General features: G+C 36.2%; 1 protein-coding gene across 2 annotated transcripts in view; it reads left to right on the top strand.

The window, feature by feature from the left end:
- The window catches only part of stxbp1a (syntaxin binding protein 1a), a 52,947-nt gene that overhangs the window by 2,476 nt on the left and 23,674 nt on the right, over positions 1–26,797 (top strand). For both annotated transcript variants that reach the window (XM_068729561.1, XM_068729555.1), the window contains exons 2-6: positions 8,716–8,765; positions 10,260–10,341; positions 10,434–10,510; positions 11,241–11,319; positions 11,943–12,046. In XM_068729561.1, the coding sequence (XP_068585662.1) occupies positions 8,716–8,765; positions 10,260–10,341; positions 10,434–10,510; positions 11,241–11,319; positions 11,943–12,046 (392 nt within the window). The remainder of the gene's footprint in view (positions 1–8,715; positions 8,766–10,259; positions 10,342–10,433; positions 10,511–11,240; positions 11,320–11,942; positions 12,047–26,797) is intronic.

Genomic DNA, 26,797 nt, shown 5'->3' with positions numbered 1-26,797 from the left:
AGCCAGGAGGAAGGAGGGGGATGGGCAGCGAGCAGAGCGCTCACCCTCCCCTTCCGTGACTGTATACGAGCGTCAGTCCCAGAGAGCAACAGACGGAAGATAAAGCTGAATGATCTCAGCTGCCGGCTACAACCTGAGCTGGTAGATTGTTTCAAAGCGATGCGCTCAAGTTGATGAAACTGAGGGAGCAAGATGGTTCTTTTTGTAAATTACAACCCTGCCAATAAAAAGAAACAATATTCAGTTTTTACATTCAGGAGGTGAACGCTTTACAAAGCAATGCGTATAAGGCTGGTGCTTTGGATCTCATGATGTTGTGCAGGTGTTCAGGTCCATTCCTTTTGTTCCAATTACATATGAGTATACACTGTTACTATGGAATATCCGCCATATACCATCTACTGTTGCTATATCGTCAAAGTATAATACTGTTTGGTGTTGTAACAACCGGAAACTATGCAAGGCTTGTGCTGAAAGTTGCCAGTCGAGTTGTGAGTGTTACTGGGCGTTGATCTGTATTTGTGTCCATTCATTTAGTCTTGTCACTTTGAAAACATTTAAGTACTAGGTTGACATTTTGGGAAATACACTCATTTGCTGTCTTATTGAGGATGAGATAAGGAAATTGACACCCCTGTCATGTCTGTGCTGTAAGTACAGAGCTGGAGTAGGACGTGGCTAGCCTAGCTTAGCATATAGAGTGGAAGTAGGGGTAAACGTATTGCCTGGCTCTGTCCAAAGGTCAATTTCTTGGCAAACAGAAGCCTGGCGCAGTGACTATGCAGCTTCCCAGAGCCTTGACGTCACAGTGACGCGACCAGGTTTGGCTTTGTTGTTCCTGTACGGAGAGAAAAATCTGAATCTGTGATTACCAATTGTATCAGGGGGCCCAGCGCTATAGCTGGAGACGCTGCACAGGACCACTGAGCAGATGGATAAACTGAAAAGCTCCAACATATAACTCCCCCTATAACCATGCATTGTTGCTTTTGCATTTCACTTTATGGGTGAAATAAACAAATGTGATTCAGCGTGTTAATTAGTGAGTTTTAGAAGTATTGGTATGGTTTATTTTGGTATTTGGATAGAGCCAGGCTAACTGTTACCCCCTTTGTCCAGGCACTAGTGTAGGTACGATACACAGATATGAAACTGACATGGAGCTTCTCTTAGAAAGGAAGAAAATGTTTCCCAAAATGCTGAACTATTCCTGTAAGTATCTGATTGGTTGTGATGACTCAGTTGACTCTAACTTGGAAGTATCTGGAAGCAGGCTGGTGTGGATTTGCTCCTCTCTGTGTAGGGTTTTTACGAAGAGAAGGAAGGGGGAAGGTGATACAGAGAAGGACACGTGCATGCACATCGCTGCACACACACACACACAAACAAACCAGCGTGCACACAAATGTACACACACATGCACAGCGCTTTCATCTGACCTTGGAAGCATCACTGATCCAGAGCATCACACACTCGTCTGGGTTCAGAGTCTGACGCAGTGCCTGCAGCCCCTGGGCCTTCGTAAAACACACACACACACACACACACACACACACACACACACACACACACACACACACACACACACAACAAATACTCTTGCACCCTGCAAACGCACATAGTCCCAAATAAATCCATGCCGAAATGTCATGTCGCTGTGGTTACAGAGCATGAAGGGCTGGCTGTAATAGAGCTCTCTAATTCAGGGTTGCAGTGGCTCATAATCTTAATGAATTCTCTTTCACTGAGGAAGAGTGCTGTGTCAGACCTCCTCCTCCCCCCACTCCTCTCAGCAACACATGATTGCTCTCTCCATCCCCCTTTCGCATACGTACAGTATGCACATACGGTGGAGACATATTTATCACAGTGTTACAGAAATATCTACTTATAGACGATCGGTGCAGCATGGAAGCCAAGTAGCGCCAGCCAAGACGCCATCGTCTGGAGAAAGAACAAGGGGAAGGATAGCATAACGTAATAATGGTGTGTCAAGCTGTTTGAACTGTTTGAACCATAAGAGGATTTTATATAAAATGATGTTGATGTGGCCCTTCATGATGTACATTAACCAGCACAGCTGAGCTGGAGGAGACTGCAGAGCTTCAGACGGAGCCTCCCCTCCAGCCAGGTCGTTGCAGCCGGCGGCATCACAGTGGATCGCTTGCTTTACAGTCTATATACTGTCTGCTATGTTCAGCACCCTGGGCCTCTGTGAGTTGTTTCCCAGCTTCATTTAAATCCCTCTCTGGTTAGTTTCTTTACGGTGCTAAAAAAAAAAAAAAAAAGACAACGTAGACGTTGCTTGAATTTCTTCTTGAATGAATTCATTACGTATCAAGCGGATGTTTCCTGCAGCTTCCTCCCTTTTGTATTTCTGTTATAGAGCGGAAACAATTATCTGTTTAATCAGTTTGATAAATGATGTACCAGTGACCATTTTGAATTGAGAATCCATTTTTAAAGTCACAGTGAAACAACAGTCAGCTTCCTTAATGTGTTGTATTTCCAATCAAAGTGGAACATTTGGGGTATGACTAAGAGAGATTTGATTAAATCATTCAGGGGTTTTAATTGCTCATTATGGGTGTGCTGTAGTGAGTGTGAGTGAGTCTCTTGTGAATAACAATGAAGAGGACTGTTGGCCCCCAGCCACACCTTTCTCACCTGCATTATTAGATCAGCAATAGGACAAAAGATAAATCAATAAATTAAGCTGCAACCACACTCTCTTGGAAATATAAACAGTTTTTACCACGTGACATCCAACCACACACCTCCAAAGAGGCACCAAAGCTCTACGACCTGAGACAAGCTAACAAAGTCAAGTTACATCTGAGTAAATGAATTATACACAGTGCAGGATGAGTCATTACCATATTTGTTTTCATATTTAAATACAAATTTGTACTACTTCCCAATTCTTAAAACAAAAGCATGTCCCTATTATGTATGCTTTGAGTATAACCATGAAAACAGAGAGCCTGGTCTTGCCGCCCTAAGGACTGAAGTAGATCTGCCCTCATAGTATCAAATGTGTTGAAAATAAAAAAGATGTCTTCTCATCTGAAAAAAACAGTTAGATTATATCATACCAGGAGGAGTTTTATAACATCAGGTTTTGCCATTGATTGGTGAACTTGTTATTGTTGACCTGTACTTTCTTAATGATAATTTTGCATGTGAAATACACACTGTATTTAAATGAACTGTTAGAGTAGTGCAATTGTACCGACTGAAGAAAGATATAAATATGTACAAGCATCAACAAATACACTGCTGTTTATCTTTTTTTTTTCTGACAATGAGCAGCTGGCTACTGTACACACCCTCCACTGGTAGAAGTAACTTTCATGCTGAGGTAAAACACACCCTGAAGACCACACGCAGCCTGCAGCGTTCATGCTGTTGAATGAGTTGTTCCACTCTTCTGGGTTTCCTGTCACAGAAGCTCCTTGCTGTCATGTGAATAAGGGTGGCTGACAGCTCCATGTGGTGTGCAAGTGTTGGCTGACCACTTGGCCAAAGGGTCTAATTTGTCGTGTATGTTATTACAGAAGCTCTTCATTGCCTTTCCACACAATTTTTTTTAAAAAGCGTTGTGATATGTTGATTGTTGATGCCTCTACACTAGTGGCCCTTTGAAAATATAAAGAGTTGACCCACGCTGTAGTCTCCTGTGGCCTCTCATTGAGGTACGTTTATGTAAACTGCATGAGTATTAGTTGACATACTGTAAACACAGTAACTAGAGATCCAGTCCACTATCATTAATATACAGTACATATATACAGACCTGCTGCCTTTTCTCTGCTCCCGTACGTCTTCATCTACCATCACCCATCGGTGCAGGTCATCGGAAAGGGTCCTCCATCACTCCATTTCCTGTTTTGCCAGGGCACCTCTCCTCAACCTCTGACGACATGAATGTTGAAGGCCAGAGAGGCTTCAAACTCCTGGTCCTTTTCTCACAACCATCTTGAGCTGGTTGGGGCTGGTTATGTTGTTATGCAACTGCAGGGCTGTCTCACCAGGCTGCAGACTAATGTCAGGTCATGAAAGCAGACTAGCTTTGGGTTTCACGATTTGTATTCTCATGCAAACTTTTATTAGCTTGCAATTTATTTTTTGTCAATTTCTGTTTCATGCTACATAACCCTTTTAAGTCTCACCATGAGTGAAACCAACTACAAAACAAATGGATCACCATTTCAACAAGGGATGAAACTAACATAAAATCAGTATAAGTTAATTATTATTATTATCGTCAATTGACATATTATCTTGTTCAAAATTGTCAAAAGTAATATCAAGAGCTTAAAGTGATGTCTTAAACTGACTATATGTGTTGCTCAACTGTTCAAAAACCTTAACGTAATCAATGGCATATAACAGAGGAGAGCGATTTTATTTCCTACATTTACAAGTTAGAACAAGCTAGACGTTAAAACTAGAAAATGTTAACATGGCTATTACAATCTATTTTCAAAGATATCAGACAATTAAATGACTAATCATTTCAGCTCCAAAGTATCCCATTTAGGAAATAATGGACTCCATCCCACTGTTATTTTCCTCCATTTTGTCCGTTACAATATCTTCTCTATTGCTGTAACAACTGATCATACATCATCACTTATATATGTTTTTTTGACATACACAATTTAAAAAAATGTCTGAACTGTCGTATTTCAGTGCGAGCCACGCTGAAATGTCTGCATGTCTCTTTAAGATCAGCCTCGTCAGATTCTCTTGGGAGTGATGCTGCTGTGAAGCTGAGAGCCGGAGAAAAAGTGGGTCATGCACTCATAGGTGAAAGTCCTCGAAGGGGGGAGAACTACGAGGCAAAGGGAGAAACTGTCAGCTCGTCACTGCTGCATAATGTGTAGAGTCAGAGCTGGGTGTGCATTGATCCAATCAGCAATATCATGTAGCACAACATCACACTGTTTCTTATTGTGGCACAATGACGTTGTTTGGGTGAAATGCTCACACTGTGTATGTTTGGTTTGTCAAAAATAAATAAAATTAAAAAAAATATATATACGTGCTTTACCTTTGCTTTGTCCTTGTTCTTCCTTTTGCTTGAGGATGTGTATCCTGTTAAACTGGATGTGAGAGATTATGAGACGTCTGAGCAAGAGTATTTGTGTGTGTGTGTGTGTGTGTGTGTGTGTGTGTGTGTGTGTGTGTGTGTGTGTGTGTGTGTGTGTGTGTGTGTGTGTGTGTGTGTGTGTGTGTGTGTGTGTGTGTGTGTGTTTGCCACTCTGCCTGTTCGGTTGACACAGCTGTTGCACCGTGTTGTTTCAGGTCCCTTCCCCTCTGTCGGACTGGTGCGTTCCTGTGTTATTGTGCCTCTATCGGGAGGTCAGAAAGGAAAAATCCACAGTGTCGTCCCTCCCTGACGTGGTTTTGATCTTCATTCTCAGTCATGAGAGTGTGCAGCCAGCGTCCACTTTATTATTTTGATTATATTTTTCTATCCAATTCCCCTTTTAAAAACTTTTTGTCTCAAGCAAAACTAAAACGTGCTATGCCAACCCTCCAACATTAGCATTCCTTCTGATTTGTAAATGTAAGTCCATTATTCACTCTGTTTTTAGCTCTGGTTTTGTCTCCACCAGTTGCTGAGAACAAAAAGATCTGTCTCTTTAACTGCTAAATGCTCCACTTTCTTAACCAGTTAGTCACCAACTTCTTCTGTTGGTGCAGGACAGGTAGTGTACAGTGAATTGTCAGAGCGTATTGGCTGAGAACAAGCTGCAGGATTAATGAGCGAGGAAATCCAGAACAATTAGTGAAAAGATGCTCTTTAGAGCTGAGGGGAGAGATGCAGAGTTGGGTCATAATTCTCTGTGGGTTTATCAATACAAAGGCCAACTTTTGATAATTTAAATCATTGCTTATATAAAACTATTGTATAGTGCAGCTTTACCTTTGCTTTACCTGCAACCCCACAATATTTTCATACATATTTCCCCAGACTAGATATCTATAACTATACAATATTGCCCTGAACTCTGTCTTTATTGACCTACATGGAAGAAGAGGATTTAATACAGTATGCAGTGTGAACGTGTCAAACTCTTAGAAGTGTGACATCTTGAAACATAAATCTGTAGACAACTCTAGTTTATACGAATACATCAGTCCAGTGACTGGAGCTGCTTTTATCAGAAAAACCTTATCAGAAAAATGCTGCAGTACATAACAAGAGGAAACGCATCAGCTGCAGCAGAGGAAAAGGGAAAACGAGTGACGGATTTCCCCGCCGCTTCTTTGTGTTTCATCCTGTAGCCTGGAGCCACTGCTGGATGAAAGACAAGTTGACTTTCTAGGTATTAAAGTGAACCAGCTTTCACTTTATAACTCTTACGTTTAGTATTTAGCACAGAGTCGCCAACTGCTCCAAAGTCAAAGTACTCTGTCCTTGTGAAACTAAAAGTGTGCTGTACATTTTTTTGTTTGCATTGATTTTTCTGCCGTTTTTGCTGACACAGCAGCTTACAGAACGGGACAAAGAAGAGTCTGTAAATATACTGAAGCTGAGTTGGGGAGTCTCTCATGTCATTTAGTGAGAATAATATTCATACTTACCAAGATCATCTGTCCCAAAAGGGGGTCAATTACAGTTCCTCTGACTCACAGAAGGTGAAGGCTGGAGTCTGTCAGTGTTTCTGGATACACTCTGTCAAAATCCAGTCAGTCATAGGTTTGAGTTATATACAGAATCTTTCTATTTATATATCCCTCCTTATGTCCCATCTATCCTTCTGTCCTTCCTTTTACCCTTTACTTCCTTCCTTTTTTATATTGTACTGTATCAGGGTTTGTCTTCATTGTAGGCCCTTCCTCAGGCAAACAGAAACAGTTAAACATCCCATGTTGATAGAGAAACATGAAAAGATGTTGTTTAATGGATTTTGTCACACCTACTGTTATTATTTTTCTGGCCTCTACATTTTGGCACCATTCAAATTATGCTGAGCTAGATATTAGCAGTTCTGGTTAGCTATGTGCCCATGGAGGTTCAGACAACTACAGTACTTTTGAAACTAAAGAAAACTTGATAATTCACAGGCAAGTTCTCGTCTTTTTCTATTATTATTAATATTATTATTAGTGATGGACATTGGAGATGATAATATCCTTGTGACTGTCTGGTACACTAAAGGTGGTGTGTTATGTCTGTGTGTTATGACTTTTTTTTTTCATGGCATACTATACTAAGCCTTTTTTTATGGCATACTACAGTAGGATCCTTTCTTTTGTTATAGCACACAATACTATGACTTATTTCCTCAGGTGACATGGTGCTGCAGTGGTTAGCACTGTTCACAACAAGAACATACTATTCCGTTATTTTTTCAATTACTTTCTATGTGGAGTTTACATGTTCTCTGGTTCCACATACTATCCTCTTTGTTTTACGACTCCTTCCTTCCATCCCTTCGACTGTCCATCTTTCATTCCTTCGATCTCACCACTGCCTTCAGCTCGTCCCTCTCTTTGTGAAAAGAACCAAGCTGGTGTCTTCACCTGGAAGAAGAAGAAACACATACCTGACGTTTATTTGATGTGTGATCTGTAATCTTTTTTTCTACGAGTCCTTTTTAATCTGTGATAATCCATCAGTATCTGTGTGGTCTCAGTTTCATGCCGGGGCCGAAGGGTTTAGCGGTTTATATTCACAGCGATCCAGTATGATGTTAAACAGTAATTCACCCTAAATGGATTTATCCTAACAGGGCTGGCAGACGGTTGTCACATCAATATTGTGGCATAAACATGGCCGTCGTGTCATGAGCTCATGGTGGACAGGATTATTTTTCCTCTGTGGATCTTTGAGATCTCTGAGAAACAAAGCAACACAACAGTCTGTGTTTGTATTCACCCCTCATCCAGATGATTTATTCCACTGCTGTAGATCTGTCATCATTGACTTTGTTGGAGGCTATATTTGACTTTCGTGTACGTTATTGTTCTTCAGTGTAGGAATTGCATCATGGGGTTTTAGAATCTATACCAGTAGGACAGGGCTGGATGCGGTTGATTGTTTCCACCATAGTTTGTATTTGTTGACGAGTTGGATTCTAGTCCGGTGAGCTAATAAGACTTAAACAAAACATGAATACAAGCACCTTGCTTTTGACTCAATTCTCTATTCTGCTTGACGTTATAGTTGTAGTATAAGTAATGCTTAAAGGACTGTTTTGGCAGAATTGAGTTTGATTCTCTATATTTAACAAATGCAGATGGTTATCATACCATTATTAAAACTTGAAACGTATACCTCTAGTATTAAAAGTCAGTATTGGCTGCATTTCTTTTGACTTTTTCCCAGAGTGAGTGTACCCCAAACTCAAAGAAAGGTTAGAATTATCAGCATGCAGTTGGGTTTAGAAATGACTGAGGCCTTTGTCAAGGGTTCAAAGATGCCTGAACAACCAAACATAGGTTGTTGTATTTTTGTGTGTGTGTGTGTGTGTGTGTGTGTGTGTGTGTGTGTGTGTGTGTGTGTGTGTGTGTGTGTGTGTGTGTGTGTGTGTGTGTGTGTGTGTGTGTGTGTGTGTGTGTGTGTGTGTGTGTGTGTGTGTGTGCGCGCACGTGCCTCTTTATTAATGTCCCCTTCTTACAAAATGCCTTAAAACAACTTTGCTCACAATATCATTGTGTACCCATCAGATTCCTGATTATGTTTCTTTTCTTTTACAGAGATTATGAATGATGTAATCAAGAAGGTGAAGAAGAAGGGAGAATGGAAGGTAAGCAGTCCACAGTTACAAGAAAATAGAGAAAATACCCTGAAATAACAAACTCTGGGTCTGATGGAGAGGGCGGCACCGATGTGGAGGGCTGTGACTCCAAAAACATGACTGCATCATCACTGCATCATCACTGCATCACACATAACTACATCCAACAACATCCTCATATTTCAGTGACTAACATGTCCTCACCCAGACAAAGTGATCAGCAAAGTAACTCATTTAAGTACTTAGTTCTTGTTTTTCTCTGGTTTGTTAAAGTTTTGCTTATTTGTTCATTTAATACTGTATTTATATCTGATATTGTACATTCTATAATTTAGAAATTCTGCTGACCCATTCATAATCTGCAACTGTGTTATTGAGCTGAGACTGAATTTTCCAATGCAGATAGCATGTCTTTTTCTTAAATCAGTATGTGTGTATGTATGTCACTGTGTGTATCTGTGTTAGAGCTGAAATTATTAAGTTGATTAATTGATGTATTGACCACAATTTTGACCATGGATTCAGGTTTTAAGAAATGTTTTAACCAAAAATGTCAAACAAACTCGTTCCAGCCTCTCAAATAGAAATATTTGCTGTTTTTTAGTCTTCTTTGATAGTGAAGTGAACATTGTTGGGGAATGTGACTGTTTGTTGAGCAAAACAAGCTGTTTGAAAATGACAACTTCAGCTTCAGGAATCTGTGATTTTACTATATTTGACAAAACAATTAATCATCAATCAATAATTGTAAGATTAATTGACAATTAAAATGACTTTCAGTTGCAGCCGTTGTTCAGATAATACAACTGATTTTCTTGTTTGCAGTGCTTGAATTGGTATTGGAAACCAGCCTGCATAGTTTGACCATTCAACATTTAGGGGAACACATTGCGCATCATTTTTAATTTGAGGGTACAAATGACTAAGAAGAAACAAATAATAATTCACATAGAGGGCAGGCTGTAGCTCAGTGGTTAGAGCGATGGATCTTTTACTGCAGGGTCGATGGTTTGATCTCCGGCTCCATATTGTCCATATTTCAATGTATCCTTAGGCAACATATATATATATATATATATATATTCCAAACAATCACAAAGTTGAGTTAAAACAGGGGAAATGGGGGGAAAAAAGCTTCATAAAAAATGTAAGATAAAGCAAACTGAAATACATGAAAGATATGCATGCAGGAATCTCATACACATTTCAGTAAGGCAGGTGGAAAAAAGCACAAGGCAAAAGAGTTCCAGCTGAGATTTAAAGGGCGTAAATGCAGTAATGGCAGAGAGTAACACTCGATTTACTGACTGACATCAGACAAAAGCATGAGCAGACTAAAAGTGTTTCTAATTCCCCAAAAAATTATCAGCATTGAACATCAGGGAAAACACAGTTCACAAAATCAATGTATCACTTTTAAATGAGACGGTTCCATTATCAGCAACATGTAATGTTTGTAGTGAACAGTGTTTGTATAGTAAATGTCTTACTTCCTGTTGCCAGGCACTGATCGTGGACCAGCTGAGCATGAGGATGTTGTCGTCCTGCTGCAAGATGACAGACATCATGACAGAGGGCATCACCAGTAAGACACGACGGTCACATGCTCTGTACTGTTACATTGTTCATTTGTCCGTGTAGGTCTCTCTGTACATGTGTCTGTTTCTGCTTCTCCAGTCGTGGAGGACATCATGAAGCGACGAGAGCCTCTTCCAAGCCTGGAGGCCATTTACCTGATTACACCCACAGAGAAGGTACGCGATCTCTTTCTCCCCTCCATAGCCTATATTCAGAGGTGTGTCTATGGAAGCAGGTCTGTGATTTTAGCAGAGAAGGTGGAGAAGCCGCTGAAGTCCAAACACAGGGCTGTTTACTCAGCCGCGGAAAACCACACATTAACACTCTCTCTCTCTCTCTCTCTCTCTCTCTCTCTCTCTCTCTCTCTCTCTCTCTCTCTCTCTCTCTCTCTCTCTCTCTCTCTCTCTCTCTCTCTCTCTCTCTCTCTCTCTCTCTCTCTCTCTCTCTCTCGCTCCAAACTAGCTTCATTGGCAATGCCATAATTAAGGTTGTAGAAGATCTACAATGTACCTTATATATGACGCATACATAATAAAGATTGACATACATGTAATGCACATTGCTACATATCAAACTAATGGTGCAAAAATAAAAGCATACACAGCATGTTTAATAAGATGAGATACAGTTTAATGTATTGGTGATAGAAGAAAAGGGATAAAAAGAGGAGTCATACTTTGAAGGAGGTCAGCACCGTTTCATGTGTTTTCAGGTGTTGGTGTCCCATATTTTTTTATAAGGTCACCTGTTTATGTTAAAGCTTTTGCAACATAATTTGGATGGAGACGTCCTGGCAATGAAGCTTTAATGAACTGAACTGTACCCGCTGACACACACATACTGTTGTCAACACTCTCTCTTGAACTCTACAATCAGAGCCCTGATCGCCTGTTTCTCTCTCCTCAGTCTGTCCACACCCTCATCGGAGACTTCAAAGACCCTCATTCAGCTAAATACAAGGCAGCCCATGTGTTCTTCACTGACTGTGAGTAGACACATGAAGGCTTGTTTCAGCAGTACCGTATGTTATACAATGCTTTTTCCTTTTTCACTATTTTCTTCCCAATGGTCACCAGTTTGTTATTTTATTGTTTTCTTTGCTAGTGTTGTCTCCGCCCTGTGTGTTTCTTTGATTTGATTAATGAACAGTACGCAGAGATCTTCACATTGTCCCTTCTTGTTATTGAATCATTTTGTGTAGGCTAACAAACATATTTTTGAAGCTGTTGTGCTTTTTAGTATAGCATTGCACAGCGGTGACATGAGCTTTATTTAATTTAAAGTATGGAACTGCTACCAAGCTGCAGTAACCCTTTACTGTAAATGTGAGTTAGAAATGTCTTTATGTGGGTTGGTGTTCACATACATCTGCTGTCACATCCTGCCAACTGATGGATTAGTGTTAATAATGATAATAATATCATAACCTCGTCTGACAAAAAGGTTACTAGATTGAGAAAGTGCAGGTCAGCATTTTCTCCAAACTATCTTCATAGGTCAATGAAATATGTTGAAAACTAATATTTGAAGATGTAATTGGAACCAATGAATCACAATCCCTTTGTGCATAAAGATGCCTGCTATCAAATATCAATTTCACCTTTGCAGCCTGCCCTGATCCTCTCTTCAACGAGCTGGTGAAGAGCCGCGCTTCCAAAACCATCAAGACTCTGACGGAGATCAACATCGCCTTCTTGCCCTACGAGTCTCAGGTAAATATCCAGCTGAAGTAAGTCATCAGCGGAGTCTTGTGATTGGTTTTCTCGCTCGCTCCACACGAATATGTCTCCTGTCAGCGGGATGTAACCCTTTACATGCTTGTCCCTGCGGTGTTAGTGCTTTTATTCACGACACAGCAGTGCCGGTGTTTCCCCTGAAATGTTATCAGGTCTTGAGGTAGGAAATTGACAGTGCAGATTCAACAATGTAACCATGCTTACAAATGGCTTCATAAATCTGGCAGAAAGAGTGCATATGCATATTTCCATCTTTGTGAACCTACACGGAGTTTTGGATTGTTTTCTTTTATGGAAATTCATGACTTTTAAGAGAGAGAGAGAGAGAGAGAGAGAGAGAGAGAGAGAGAGAGAGAGAGAGAGAGAGAGAGAGAGAGAGAGAGAGAGAGAGAGAGAGAGAGAGAGAGAGAGAGAGAGAGAGAGAGAGAGAGAGAACAACATTGCTGCAGAGGATGCTGCGAGGAATTGTAACATGATGAAGGTTATTGGTAGATGCACAAAACAAGATGGAGAGAGGAGAATGAAACCCAAATACACTCAGGTGGTCGCTTGGCATAATGCTGCTGACTCACGGGTCACTCTGTTTGTTGTTTGTCACAACGCCCGCCCTCCCACCTGCTTCTCTACCTTTGCTATTTTTCCAAATGGCTGCTTCCATCATGTTTATCTTTGTCTCTCCCTCTTGTTTTCTGGTTTGTCCCGCCATTCCTCCATCCCTGCCTTTGCACGTCGCTTGCGCTCTCTCTACTCACTGCTCTCCATCGAGTTTTTTCTTTTTTCTTTATATTTATTCTTTTATTTATTTACCCCCCTCTCTTTTTATCTCCCAAATCTCTCCTTCATTCCATCATTCTGTCTCACACTATCTGAAGATGCTGCTTGGCCCACAATGCTTTGCTCCTCTCCTGTCTACTCTGATTAGTTCAGAGTCGGTGGTTTTTTGCTCCAGGCAAAGTGCTGCCTCATAGCCCCGCCCACACGCTGATGCTTTCACCCTATTGGGTGAGTCAGGATCCAAACAGCAGGCGGTAGCCAATGGTAGCCGGGCTAACATAGGAACCGTTCTGCAGAGCAGAAGCGTGCTCATGTGACTGTAGACAGATGGAGTGGGAGGAGGGAGTGGTAGTGAGTGATGCAGGAGAGGAGAGGAGAGAGGAGGAAAGGAAAAGAAAGAGGAGAGCAAACAAGGACAGACAAGTGGAGGACAGGAAACAAACAATTGATGGACGAGAGGAGAGGGAAGGAGAGGAATGTAGACAAGTAGAAAAAATGAGAAGACAGAAAGAGGATGGGAGACGAGAAGAACAATACGATTAAACAGGAGAGGAGGTGAGATGAGTTGACAAAAATTGATTGGAGGGAGGAGATTAAACAAGGAAACAGGAGGAGAGGAAAGGGGACATAGGACTGGAGAAAAGAAGTGTAGAGAGGAGATGAAGGAAAGAGAGAAGGACAAGTACATGAGAGAAGGAAGCAAGGAAATTAAAGGAGAGATGGAGAGAGGAGAGGAAATGGCAGGAGAGGAAAAGGAGAGAAAGAGGAAGAACCTCCTTGCCTGAGGAGAGAGGAAAAGAAGAAGTAAATGAGAAGAGAGGCGTAGAGGAGAGGAGACAGACAAAGGAGAAGAGATACAAGGATAGTTGAGACAAAGAGGATAAACAACAAAGAAACAAGATAACAGAATAGATAATGTGTGAATCAGCTATGTTTGATATTATCACAACACCTCCAGCTTACTTACAGCAAGGTAACATGCTGTGTTTCCACGGTGACTTGCTGTGTTTCACACACAGTACTTTACATTCTCCATGATAATCTGTCGTCATGATCAAATCAGCTTTGACATCAATAATCAAACTTCACGAAATCTCCTGTCCCTGACTAAGAATGTGCACATTACATGAGAAAACTAAAGAGACCAACTTGTGGTTGTATGCCTCCAACCACCAGTCAAGTTGCAGTTTACATATCTGACCAAAACTTCATCATTTTATCCTATTAGACAACGGGACAGATGGACAGAAAGACAACAACCAGAAAAACGCTGTCACTATAGCACAGAGGCATAAAAAGTCATAAAATCATAGTATAGTATGCCATAAAAATGTCATCGTATCGTGTGTTAAAAAGTCACAGTATTATATAAAAAAATGTCATTAAAAAGTCAGAGTATAGTATGTCGAAAAAGACATCAAAAGTAAATGTTATCCCATGAAATGTCATCATGAGGTAGGGTGTAGTGGTTACACGGTGGTGTAGTGGTTGGCACTGACTCTCTGTGCGCAGTGTTTTTCTCATTCTCATTCATTTTCTCCGGAGGGTGTTCTCCCACAGTCCAAAGACATGCAGTTTAGGGTTAACTGATGCCTCTAAATTGCCCATAGGTGTGAATGTGTGTGAATGGTTGTGTGTCTCTGTGTCAGCCTGCCGACCTTTCCAGAGTGTATCTTACCTTCGTCAGCTGGGATCGCCTCCAGCCACCATGAACAATGATAGGCATTTTCAGATGATGGATGGATGGAAGAAAGAGGCATTATTCTGATTATTGTTGATCGATGCAGAAATGTAGGACTGTCTGGCAGATTCCATATTGTCGTTATGACGGTAGAGCGCATTTTTATAGATCTCGAAAGCAACTTGTAATTGCTTGTTCTCCACTTCGATTCAGCTCTCCGATATCTCTTTTTCATCATTACTGTTTCACTGCTTCTCCAAGATGCTTTGATGCTTTGACAGGAGCAACATGATCAATGATCTGAGACAAAACATTTAAGAAATGGTCCACCATGGCATCACATGATGACAAGGTGGGCAATGTAAAATTCACCAATAATAATTAATCTAGTGATATTCACCTGTTCAAGGGAGCATATTACATAAAGAATATGTAACAATAGTCGTAAATTGCAACATCTTAACAGCTGTTATTGTAATACTAACTCTATGCATATTGTTGGCATATTAAATGATTCTTGTAAGTTGATGAATTGTTTTGTATCTGAGTCGTTGCTGTCATCGACATGAATATTGAATACACCACGAATGATAATGCGGTCAAACTCAAATATGATTTGGGATGAAAGCTGACCAAATTCTTCCAGAAAACCCTGTCTCAGTTTAGGAGGATGATAGACGGTAAAAATAAGTACAACAAGAGATATGGAATTAATAACTAGAACTAAATCAAAAGTCAGGTAATTGCCAACAAAACAAATAGCTAAAAATATCATTATATACAACAGAAACTCCCCCGCCCTTCCTATTTGTACCTATTATTGATGTTTCAGTCAGTTCCTTATCACCAGTTTGATCGAGCCAGGTTTTTGTCAGCAGGACTTAGTCCAGTTATGAACAGCACTGATATCATTAACAGAAAAATAAACGACTATAGTAAACCTCTGGGATTTTCTTACGTGTTTATTCCTGGATTTATGATCTGTTGTTAGTTACTACTTCAATAGATGATATCATTGTTGGACTCGCAGCATGTCACAGCGTTTGCTAGTGTTCAACACACTGTGTGTGATGCATACAGAATCCTCGATTGGCTTCTCAGATTGCTGCGTCTGAAGGTCGTTGGTGCCCACAGACACCACGACAGCCCAGACAGACCGGTGGTGACGCAGTAGCTGCAGGGCGGAGGTGTTGACGTCCTTAATGAGAGCACCTGGGTGGCATGCGGTGCGGCGCACGTGACGGGTTATGGAAGACCAAACAATAAGCATGGAGGGATAGTTTGTGTGATTGTATTCAACAACTGCCTCGTTGGACGTCCCAGGTTTAACACCGACGGAGAAGCGAGGTGGAGGTCCCGACTGATAAACGAGCGAGCCGCAGTATTGGCGTGTATCTTTTGACAGGCGGACTGCACGTGTCTCACAGACGCGGTGTAACCGATGGCATGGAGGATTGGGACTGTTCACATTCCTGCTCATGATCTCGATGGTGGGGTTCAGGGCTTGAAGCTCGGTCTGAGCCTCTAGCGTAGAGCAGCGAGGCTTTGCTCCGAGGCTCATCTCCCCTCAAATCTGATGGTGCATCAGAAGGGCCGAACCACCTTCTGCGAGAATGGACCTGGACCTGAGCTCGAGATGTGCTGACCTGGGCAGAGGCGAATGTTGTCGCATGAATGTTTTTGGATCTCTGTGAGTAGACGGGCAGATATTGTCAACATTACTGATGATCTCATTCTGTATTTCCAACGTAAATTCGTCCGGAAATATAGTTTAATATGGCTAACAATGCCATGAAGAAATCATGATTAGCATGCCAAGACAATATCATTGTATTGTCGTAAAAAGGTCATAGTATAGTATGCCAAAAGGTTGTGGACATTTTTAGTATAATATATTCAAAAGTCATTAAAAAGTGATAGTATAGTATGTCGAAAAAGTCATAAATAAGTCATAGGATAGTATGTTAAAGTCATAGTATAGTATGTTGAAAAAGTAATAAAAAATAGTGACAGTATAGTATGGCGAAAATATTCATGAAAAATGCATAGTATTGTATGGAGACCATCACAGTATAGTATGTTAAAAAAGTCACAGTACAGTATGGGGAAAAAGTCATAGTATAGTATGGGGAAAAAAATCATGAAAAAGCCATAGTATAGTATGGTGAAAAAAATTATAGTATGGTGAAAAAGTCATAGTATGGTGAAAAAGTCATAGTATAGTATGGTGAAAAAGTCATAGTATGGTGACAAAATCATGAAAAAGTCATAGTATAGTATGGTGAAAAAGTCATAGTATAGTATGGTGAAAAAATCATGAAAGTCATAGTATAGTATGGTGAAAAAGTCATAGTATAGTATGGTGAAAAAATCATGAAAGTCATAGTATAGTGAAAAAATCATGAAAGTCATAGTATAGTATGGTGAAAAAATCATGAAAGTCATAGTATAGTATGTTAAAGTCATAGTATAGTATGTTGAAAAAGTAATAAAAAATAGTCACAGTATAGTATGGCGAAAATATTCATGAAAAATGCATAGTATTGTATGGAGACCATCACAGTATAGTATGTTAAAAAAGTCACAGTATAGTATGGGGAAAAAGTCATAGTATAGTATGGGGAAAAAAATCATGAAAAAGCCATAGTATAGTATGGTGAAAAAAATTATAGTATGGTGAAAAAGTCATAGTATGGTGAAAAAGTCATAGTATAGTATGGTGAAAAAGTCATAGTATGGTGACAAAATCATGAAAAAGTCATAGTATAGTATGGTGAAAAAGTCATATAGTATGGTGAAAAAATCATGAAAGTCATAGTATAGTATGGTGAAAAAATCATGAAAGTCATAGTATAGTATGGTGAAAAAGTCATAGTATAGTATGGTGAAAAAATCATGAAAGTCATAGTATAGTGAAAAAATCATGAAAGTCATAGTATAGTATGGTGAAAAAATCATGAAAGTCATAGTATAGTATGGTGAAAAAGTCATAGTATAGTATGGTGAAAAAATCATGAAAGTCATAGTATAGTGAAAAAATCATGAAAGTCATAGTATAGTATGGTGAAAAAATCATGAAAGTCATAGTATAGTATGGTGAAAAAGTCATAGTATGGTGAAAAAGTCATAGTATAGTATGGTGAAAAAAATCATGAAAAAGTCATAGTATAGTATGGTGAAAAAGTCATAGTATAGTATGGGGAAAAAATCATGAAAAAGTCATAGTATAGTATGGGGAAAAAATCATGAAAACGTCATAGTATAGTATGGTGAAAAAGTCATGAAAAAGTCATGAAATGTAGCACAGTGCTTTACACTAAACAGAAATAATGTACAGTATGGTGAAAAAGTCATAGTATAGTATGGTGAAAAAATCATGAAAGTCATAGTATATTATGGTGAAAAAATCATGAAAGTCATAGTATAATATGGTGAAAAAATCATGAAAGTCATAGTATAATATGGTGAAAAAATCATGAAAGTCATAGTATAGTATGGTGAAAAAGTCATAGTATAGTATGGTGAAAAAGTCATAGTATAGTATGGGGAAAAATCATGAAAAAGTCATAGTATAGTATGGTGAAAAAGTCATAGTATAGTATGGTGAAAAAAAATCATGAAAAAGTCATAGTATAGTATGGTGAATAAGTCATAGTATAGTATGGTGAAAAAAATCATGAAAAAGTCATAGTATAGTGTGGTGAAAAAATCATGAAAAAGTCATAGTATGGTGAAAAAGTCATAGTATGGTGAAAAAAATCATGAAAAAGTCATAGTATAGTATGGGGAAAAAATCATGAAAAAGTCATAGTATAGCATGGGGAAAAAATCATGAAAACGTCATAGTATAGTATGGTGAAAAAGTCATAGTATAGTATGGGGAAAAAGTCATAGTATAGTATGGGGAAAAAGTCATGAAAACGTCAGTATAGTATGGTGAAAAAGTCATAGTATGGTGAAAAAGTCATAGTATAGTATGGTGAAAAAGTCATAGTATAGTATGGTGAAAAAATCATGAAAGTCATAGTATGGTGAAAAAATCATGAAAGTCATAGTATAATATGGTGAAAAAATCATGAAAGTCATAGTATAATATGGTGAAAAAATCATGAAAGTCATAGTATAGTATGGTGAAAAAGTCATAGTATAGTATGGTGAAAAAGTCATAGTATAGTATGGGGAAAAATCATGAAAAAGTCATAGTATAGTATGGTGAAAAAGTCATAGTATAGTATGGTGAAAAAAATCATGAAAAAGTCATAGTATAGTGTGGTGAAAAAATCATGAAAAAGTCATAGTATGGTGAAAAAGTCATAGTATGGTGAAAAAAATCATGAAAAAGTCATAGTATAGTATGGGGAAAAAATCATGAAAAAGTCATAGTATAGTATGGGGAAAAAATCATGAAAACGTCATAGTATAGTATGGTGAAAAAGTCATAGTATAGTATGGGGAAAAAGTCATAGTATAGTATGGGGAAAAAGTCATAGTATAGTATGGGGAAAAAGTCATGAAAACGTCAGTATAGTATGGTGAAAAAGTCATAGTATGGTGAAAAAGTCATAGTATAGTATGGTGAAAAAGTCATAGTATAGTATGGTGAAAAAATCATGAAAGTCATAGTATGGTGAAAAAATCATGAAAGTCATAGTATAATATGGTGAAAAAGTCATAGTATGGTGAAAAAGTCATAGTATGGTGAAAAAAATCATGAAAAAGTCATAGTATAGTATGGGGAAAAAATCATGAAAAAGTCATAGTATAGTATGGGGAAAAAAATCATAGTATAGTATGGTGAAAAAGTCATAGTATAGTATGGTGAAAAAATCATGAAAGTCATAGTATAGTATGGTGAAAAAGTCATAGTATAGTATGGTGAAAAAGTCATAGTATAGTATGGTGAAAAAGTCATAGTATAGTATGGTGAAAAAATCATGAAAGTCATAGTATAGTATGGTGAAAAAATCATGAAAGTCATAGTATAATATGGTGAAAAAGTCATAGTATGGTGAAAAAGTCATAGTATGGTGAAAAAAATCATGAAAAAGTCATAGTATAGTATGGGGAAAAAATCATGAAAAAGTCATAGTATAGTATGGGGAAAAAAATCATAGTATAGTATGGTGAAAAAGTCATAGTATAGTATGGTGAAAAAATCATGAAAGTCATAGTATAGTATGGTGAAAAAGTCATAGTATAGTATGGTGAAAAAGTCATAGTATAGTATGGTGAAAAAATCATGAAAGTCATAGTATGGTGAAAAAGTCATAGTATAGTATGGTGAAAAAATCATGAAAGTCATAGTATAGTATGGTGAAAAAATCATGAAAGTCATAGTATAATATGGTGAAAGAGTCATAGTATGGTGAAAAAGTCATAGTATAGTATGGTGAAAAAGTCATAGTATGGTGAAAAAAATCATGAAAAAGTCATAGTATAGTATGGGGAAAAAATCATGAAAAAGTCATAGTATAGTATGGGGAAAAAAATCATAGTATAGTATGGTGAAAAAGTCATAGTATAGTATGGTGAAAAAATCATGAAAGTCATAGTATAGTATGGTGAAAAAGTCATAGTATAGTATGGTGAAAAAGTCATAGTATAGTATGGTGAAAAAGTCATAGTATAGTATGGTGAAAAAATCATGAAAGTCATAGTATAGTATGGTGAAAAAATCATGAAAGTCATAGTATAATATGGTGAAAGAGTCATAGTATGGTGAAAAAGTCATAGTATAGTATGGTGAAAAAGTCATAGTATAGTATGGTGAAAAAATCATGAAAGTCATAGTATAGTATGGTGAACAAATCATGAAAGTCATAGTATAATATGGTGAAAGAGTCATAGTATGGTGAAAAAGTCATAGTATAGTATGGTGAAAAAAATCATGAAAAAGTCATAGTATAGTATGGGGAAAAATCATGAAAAAGTCATAGTATAGTATGGTGAAAAAGTCATAGTATGGTGAAAAAAATCATGAAAAAGTAATAGTATGGTGAAAAAGTCATAGTATGGTGAAAAAAATCATGAAAAAGTCATAGTATAGTATGGTGAAAAAATCATGAAAAAGTCATAGTATAGTATGGGGAAAAAGTCATGAAAACGTCATAGTATGGTGAAAAAGTCATAGTATGTTGCAAAAAGTCATATTATACTAAGTTAAAAAAAAAAAGTTGTACTATAGTATGTCGATCAAGGTCATAGTATAGTACGTTGAAAAAAATCATGAAAGTCATAGTATAGTATGGGGAAAAAATCATGAAAACGTCATAGTATAGTATGGTGAAAAAGTCATGAAAAAGTCATGAAATGTAGCACAGTGCTTTACACTAAACAGAAATAATGTACAGTATGGTGAAAAAGTCATAGTATAGTATGGTGAAAAAATCATGAAAGTCATAGTATATTATGGTGAAAAAATCATGAAAGTCATAGTATAATATGGTGAAAAAATCATGAAAGTCATAGTATAATATGGTGAAAAAATCATGAAAGTCATAGTATAGTATGGTGAAAAAGTCATAGTATAGTATGGTGAAAAAGTCATGAAAAAGTCATGAAATGTAGCACAGTGCTTTACACTAAACAGAAATAATGTACAGTATGGTGAAAAAGTCATAGTATAGTATGGTGAAAAAATCATGAAAGTCATAGTATATTATGGTGAAAAAATCATGAAAGTCATAGTATAATATGGTGAAAAAATCATGAAAGTCATAGTATAATATGGTGAAAAAATCATGAAAGTCATAGTATAGTATGGTGAAAAAGTCATAGTATAGTATGGTGAAAAAGTCATAGTATAGTATGGGGAAAAATCATGAAAAAGTCATAGTATAGTATGGTGAAAAAGTCATAGTATAGTATGGGGAAAAAGTCATAGTATAGTATGGTGAATAAGTCATAGTATAGTATGGTGAAAAAAATCATGAAAAAGTCATAGTATAGTGTGGTGAAAAAATCATGAAAAAGTCATAGTATGGTGAAAAAGTCATAGTATGGTGAAAAAAATCATGAAAAAGTCATAGTATAGTATGGGGAAAAAATCATGAAAAAGTCATAGTATAGTATGGGGAAAAAATCATGAAAACGTCATAGTATAGTATGGTGAAAAAGTCATAGTATAGTATGGTGAAAAAGTCATAGTATAGTATGGGGAAAAAGTCATAGTATAGTATGGGGAAAAAGTCATGAAAACGTCAGTATAGTATGGTGAAAAAGTCATAGTATGGTGAAAAAGTCATAGTATAGTATGGTGAAAAAGTCATAGTATAGTATGGTGAAAAAATCATGAAAGTCATAGTATGGTGAAAAAATCATGAAAGTCATAGTATAATATGGTGAAAAAGTCATAGTATGGTGAAAAAGTCATAGTATGGTGAAAAAAATCATGAAAAAGTCATAGTATAGTATGGGGAAAAAATCATGAAAAAGTCATAGTATAGTATGGGGAAAAAAATCATAGTATAGTATGGTGAAAAAGTCATAGTATAGTATGGTGAAAAAATCATGAAAGTCATAGTATAGTATGGTGAAAAAGTCATAGTATAGTATGGTGAAAAAGTCATAGTATAGTATGGTGAAAAAGTCATAGTATAGTATGGTGAAAAAAATCATGAAAGTCATAGTATAGTATGGTGAAAAAGTCATAGTATAGTATGGTGAAAAAGTCATAGTATAGTATGGTGAAAAAATCATGAAAGTCATAGTATAGTATGGTGAAAAAATCATGAAAGTCATAGTATAATATGGTGAAAGAGTCATAGTATGGTGAAAAAGTCATAGTATAGTATGGTGAAAAAGTCATAGTATAGTATGGGGAAAAATCATGAAAAAGTCATAGTATAGTATGGTGAAAAAGTCATAGTATAGTATGGTGAAAAAAAATCATGAAAAAGTCATAGTATAGTATGGTGAATAAGTCATAGTATAGTATGGTGAAAAAAATCATGAAAAAGTCATAGTATAGTGTGGTGAAAAAATCATGAAAAAGTCATAGTATGGTGAAAAAGTCATAGTATGGTGAAAAAAATCATGAAAAAGTCATAGTATAGTATGGGGAAAAAATCATGAAAAGTCATAGTATAGTATGGGGAAAAAATCATGAAAACGTCATAGTATAGTATGGTGAAAAAGTCATAGTATAGTATGGGGAAAAAGTTATAGTATAGTATGGGGAAAAAGTCATAGTATAGTATGGGGAAAAAGTCATGAAAACGTCATAGTATAGTATGGTGAAAAAGTCATAGTATGGTGAAAAAGTCATAGTATAGTATGGTGAAAAAGTCATAGTATAGTATGGTGAAAAAATCATGAAAGTCATAGTATGGTGAAAAAATCATGAAAGTCATAGTATAATATGGTGAAAAAGTCATAGTATGGTGAAAAAGTCATAGTATGGTGAAAAAAATCATGAAAAAGTCATAGTATAGTATGGGGAAAAAATCATGAAAAAGTCATAGTATAGTATGGGGAAAAAAATCATAGTATAGTATGGTGAAAAAGTCATAGTATAGTATGGTGAAAAAATCATGAAAGTCATAGTATAGTATGGTGAAAAAGTCATAGTATAGTATGGTGAAAAAGTCATAGTATAGTATGGTGAAAAAGTCATAGTATAGTATGGTGAAAAAAATCATGAAAGTCATAGTATAATATGGTGAAAGAGTCATAGTATGGTGAAAAAGTCATAGTATAGTATGGTGAAAAAGTCATAGTATAGTATGGTGAAAAAATCATGAAAGTCATAGTATAGTATGGTGAAAAAATCATGAAAGTCATAGTATAATATGGTGAAAAAGTCATAGTATGGTGAAAAAGTCATAGTATGGTGAAAAAGTCATAGTATGGTATGGTGAAAAAATCATGAAAGTCATAGTATGGTGAAAAAGTCATAGTATAGTATGGTGAAAAAATCATGAAAGTCATAGTATAGTATGGTGAAAAAATCATGAAAGTCATAGTATAATATGGTGAAAGAGTCATAGTATGGTGAAAAAGTCATAGTATAGTATGGTGAAAAAGTCATAGTATGGTGAAAAAAATCATGAAAAAGTCATAGTATAGTATGGGGAAAAAGTCATAGTATAGTATGGTGAAAAAATCATGAAAGTCATAGTATAGTATGGTGAAAAAATCATGAAAGTCATAGTATAATATGGTGAAAGAGTCATAGTATGGTGAAAAAGTCATAGTATAGTATGGTGAAAAAGTCATAGTATAGTATGGGGAAAAATCATGAAAAAGTCATAGTATAGTATGGTGAAAAAGTCATAGTATAGTATGGTGAATAAGTCATAGTATAGTATGGTGAAAAAATCATGAAAGTCATAGTATAATATGGTGAAAAAGTCATAGTATAGTATGTTGAAAAAGTAATAAAAAATAGTCACAGTATAGTATGGCGAAAATATTCATGAAAAATGCATAGTATTGTATGGAGACCATCACAGTATAGTATGTTAAAAAAGTCACAGTATAGTATGGGGAAAAAGTCATAGTATAGTATGGGGAAAAAAATCATGAAAAAGCCATAGTATAGTATGGTGAAAAAAATTATAGTATGGTGAAAAAGTCATAGTATGGTGAAAAAGTCATAGTATAGTATGGTGAAAAAGTCATAGTATGGTGACAAAATCATGAAAAAGTCATAGTATAGTATGGTGAAAAAGTCATATAGTATGGTGAAAAAATCATGAAAGTCATAGTATAGTATGGTGAAAAAATCATGAAAGTCATAGTATAGTATGGTGAAAAAGTCATAGTATAGTATGGTGAAAAAATCATGAAAGTCATAGTATAGTGAAAAAATCATGAAAGTCATAGTATAGTATGGTGAAAAAATCATGAAAGTCATAGTATAGTATGGTGAAAAAGTCATAGTATAGTATGGTGAAAAAATCATGAAAGTCATAGTATAGTGAAAAAATCATGAAAGTCATAGTATAGTATGGTGAAAAAATCATGAAAGTCATAGTATAGTATGGTGAAAAAGTCATAGTATGGTGAAAAAGTCATAGTATAGTATGGTGAAAAAAATCATGAAAAAGTCATAGTATAGTATGGTGAAAAAGTCATAGTATAGTATGGGGAAAAAATCATGAAAAAGTCATAGTATAGTATGGGGAAAAAATCATGAAAACGTCATAGTATAGTATGGTGAAAAAGTCATGAAAAAGTCATGAAATGTAGCACAGTGCTTTACACTAAACAGAAATAATGTACAGTATGGTGAAAAAGTCATAGTATAGTATGGTGAAAAAATCATGAAAGTCATAGTATATTATGGTGAAAAAATCATGAAAGTCATAGTATAATATGGTGAAAAAATCATGAAAGTCATAGTATAATATGGTGAAAAAATCATGAAAGTCATAGTATAGTATGGTGAAAAAGTCATAGTATAGTATGGTGAAAAAGTCATAGTATAGTATGGGGAAAAATCATGAAAAAGTCATAGTATAGTATGGTGAAAAAGTCATAGTATAGTATGGTGAAAAAAAATCATGAAAAAGTCATAGTATAGTATGGTGAATAAGTCATAGTATAGTATGGTGAAAAAAATCATGAAAAAGTCATAGTATAGTGTGGTGAAAAAATCATGAAAAAGTCATAGTATGGTGAAAAAGTCATAGTATGGTGAAAAAAATCATGAAAAAGTCATAGTATAGTATGGGGAAAAAATCATGAAAAAGTCATAGTATAGCATGGGGAAAAAATCATGAAAACGTCATAGTATAGTATGGTGAAAAAGTCATAGTATAGTATGGGGAAAAAGTCATAGTATAGTATGGGGAAAAAGTCATGAAAACGTCAGTATAGTATGGTGAAAAAGTCATAGTATGGTGAAAAAGTCATAGTATAGTATGGTGAAAAAGTCATAGTATAGTATGGTGAAAAAATCATGAAAGTCATAGTATGGTGAAAAAATCATGAAAGTCATAGTATAATATGGTGAAAAAATCATGAAAGTCATAGTATAATATGGTGAAAAAATCATGAAAGTCATAGTATAGTATGGTGAAAAAGTCATAGTATAGTATGGTGAAAAAGTCATAGTATAGTATGGGGAAAAATCATGAAAAAGTCATAGTATAGTATGGTGAAAAAGTCATAGTATAGTATGGTGAAAAAAATCATGAAAAAGTCATAGTATAGTGTGGTGAAAAAATCATGAAAAAGTCATAGTATGGTGAAAAAGTCATAGTATGGTGAAAAAAATCATGAAAAAGTCATAGTATAGTATGGGGAAAAAATCATGAAAAAGTCATAGTATAGTATGGGGAAAAAATCATGAAAACGTCATAGTATAGTATGGTGAAAAAGTCATAGTATAGTATGGGGAAAAAGTCATAGTATAGTATGGGGAAAAAGTCATAGTATAGTATGGGGAAAAAGTCATGAAAACGTCAGTATAGTATGGTGAAAAAGTCATAGTATGGTGAAAAAGTCATAGTATAGTATGGTGAAAAAGTCATAGTATAGTATGGTGAAAAAATCATGAAAGTCATAGTATGGTGAAAAAATCATGAAAGTCATAGTATAATATGGTGAAAAAGTCATAGTATGGTGAAAAAGTCATAGTATGGTGAAAAAAATCATGAAAAAGTCATAGTATAGTATGGGGAAAAAATCATGAAAAAGTCATAGTATAGTATGGGGAAAAAAATCATAGTATAGTATGGTGAAAAAGTCATAGTATAGTATGGTGAAAAAATCATGAAAGTCATAGTATAGTATGGTGAAAAAGTCATAGTATAGTATGGTGAAAAAGTCATAGTATAGTATGGTGAAAAAGTCATAGTATAGTATGGTGAAAAAATCATGAAAGTCATAGTATAGTATGGTGAAAAAATCATGAAAGTCATAGTATAATATGGTGAAAGAGTCATAGTATGGTGAAAAAGTCATAGTATAGTATGGTGAAAAAGTCATAGTATAGTATGGTGAAAAAATCATGAAAGTCATAGTATAGTATGGTGAACAAATCATGAAAGTCATAGTATAATATGGTGAAAGAGTCATAGTATGGTGAAAAAGTCATAGTATAGTATGGTGAAAAAAATCATGAAAAAGTCATAGTATAGTATGGGGAAAAATCATGAAAAAGTCATAGTATAGTATGGTGAAAAAGTCATAGTATGGTGAAAAAAATCATGAAAAAGTAATAGTATGGTGAAAAAGTCATAGTATGGTGAAAAAAATCATGAAAAAGTCATAGTATAGTATGGTGAAAAAATCATGAAAAAGTCATAGTATAGTATGGGGAAAAA

The sequence above is a fragment of the Cebidichthys violaceus genome, unplaced genomic scaffold (assembly GCF_023349555.1).
Source record: "Cebidichthys violaceus isolate CVI_PGR_0920_01 unplaced genomic scaffold, fCebVio1.0.p SCAF_102, whole genome shotgun sequence".
NCBI classification, from domain to species: domain Eukaryota; kingdom Metazoa; phylum Chordata; class Actinopteri; order Perciformes; family Stichaeidae; genus Cebidichthys; species Cebidichthys violaceus.
Note: the sequence above shows the minus strand (reverse complement) of the source record. Positions and strands in the feature narration are given on the sequence as shown.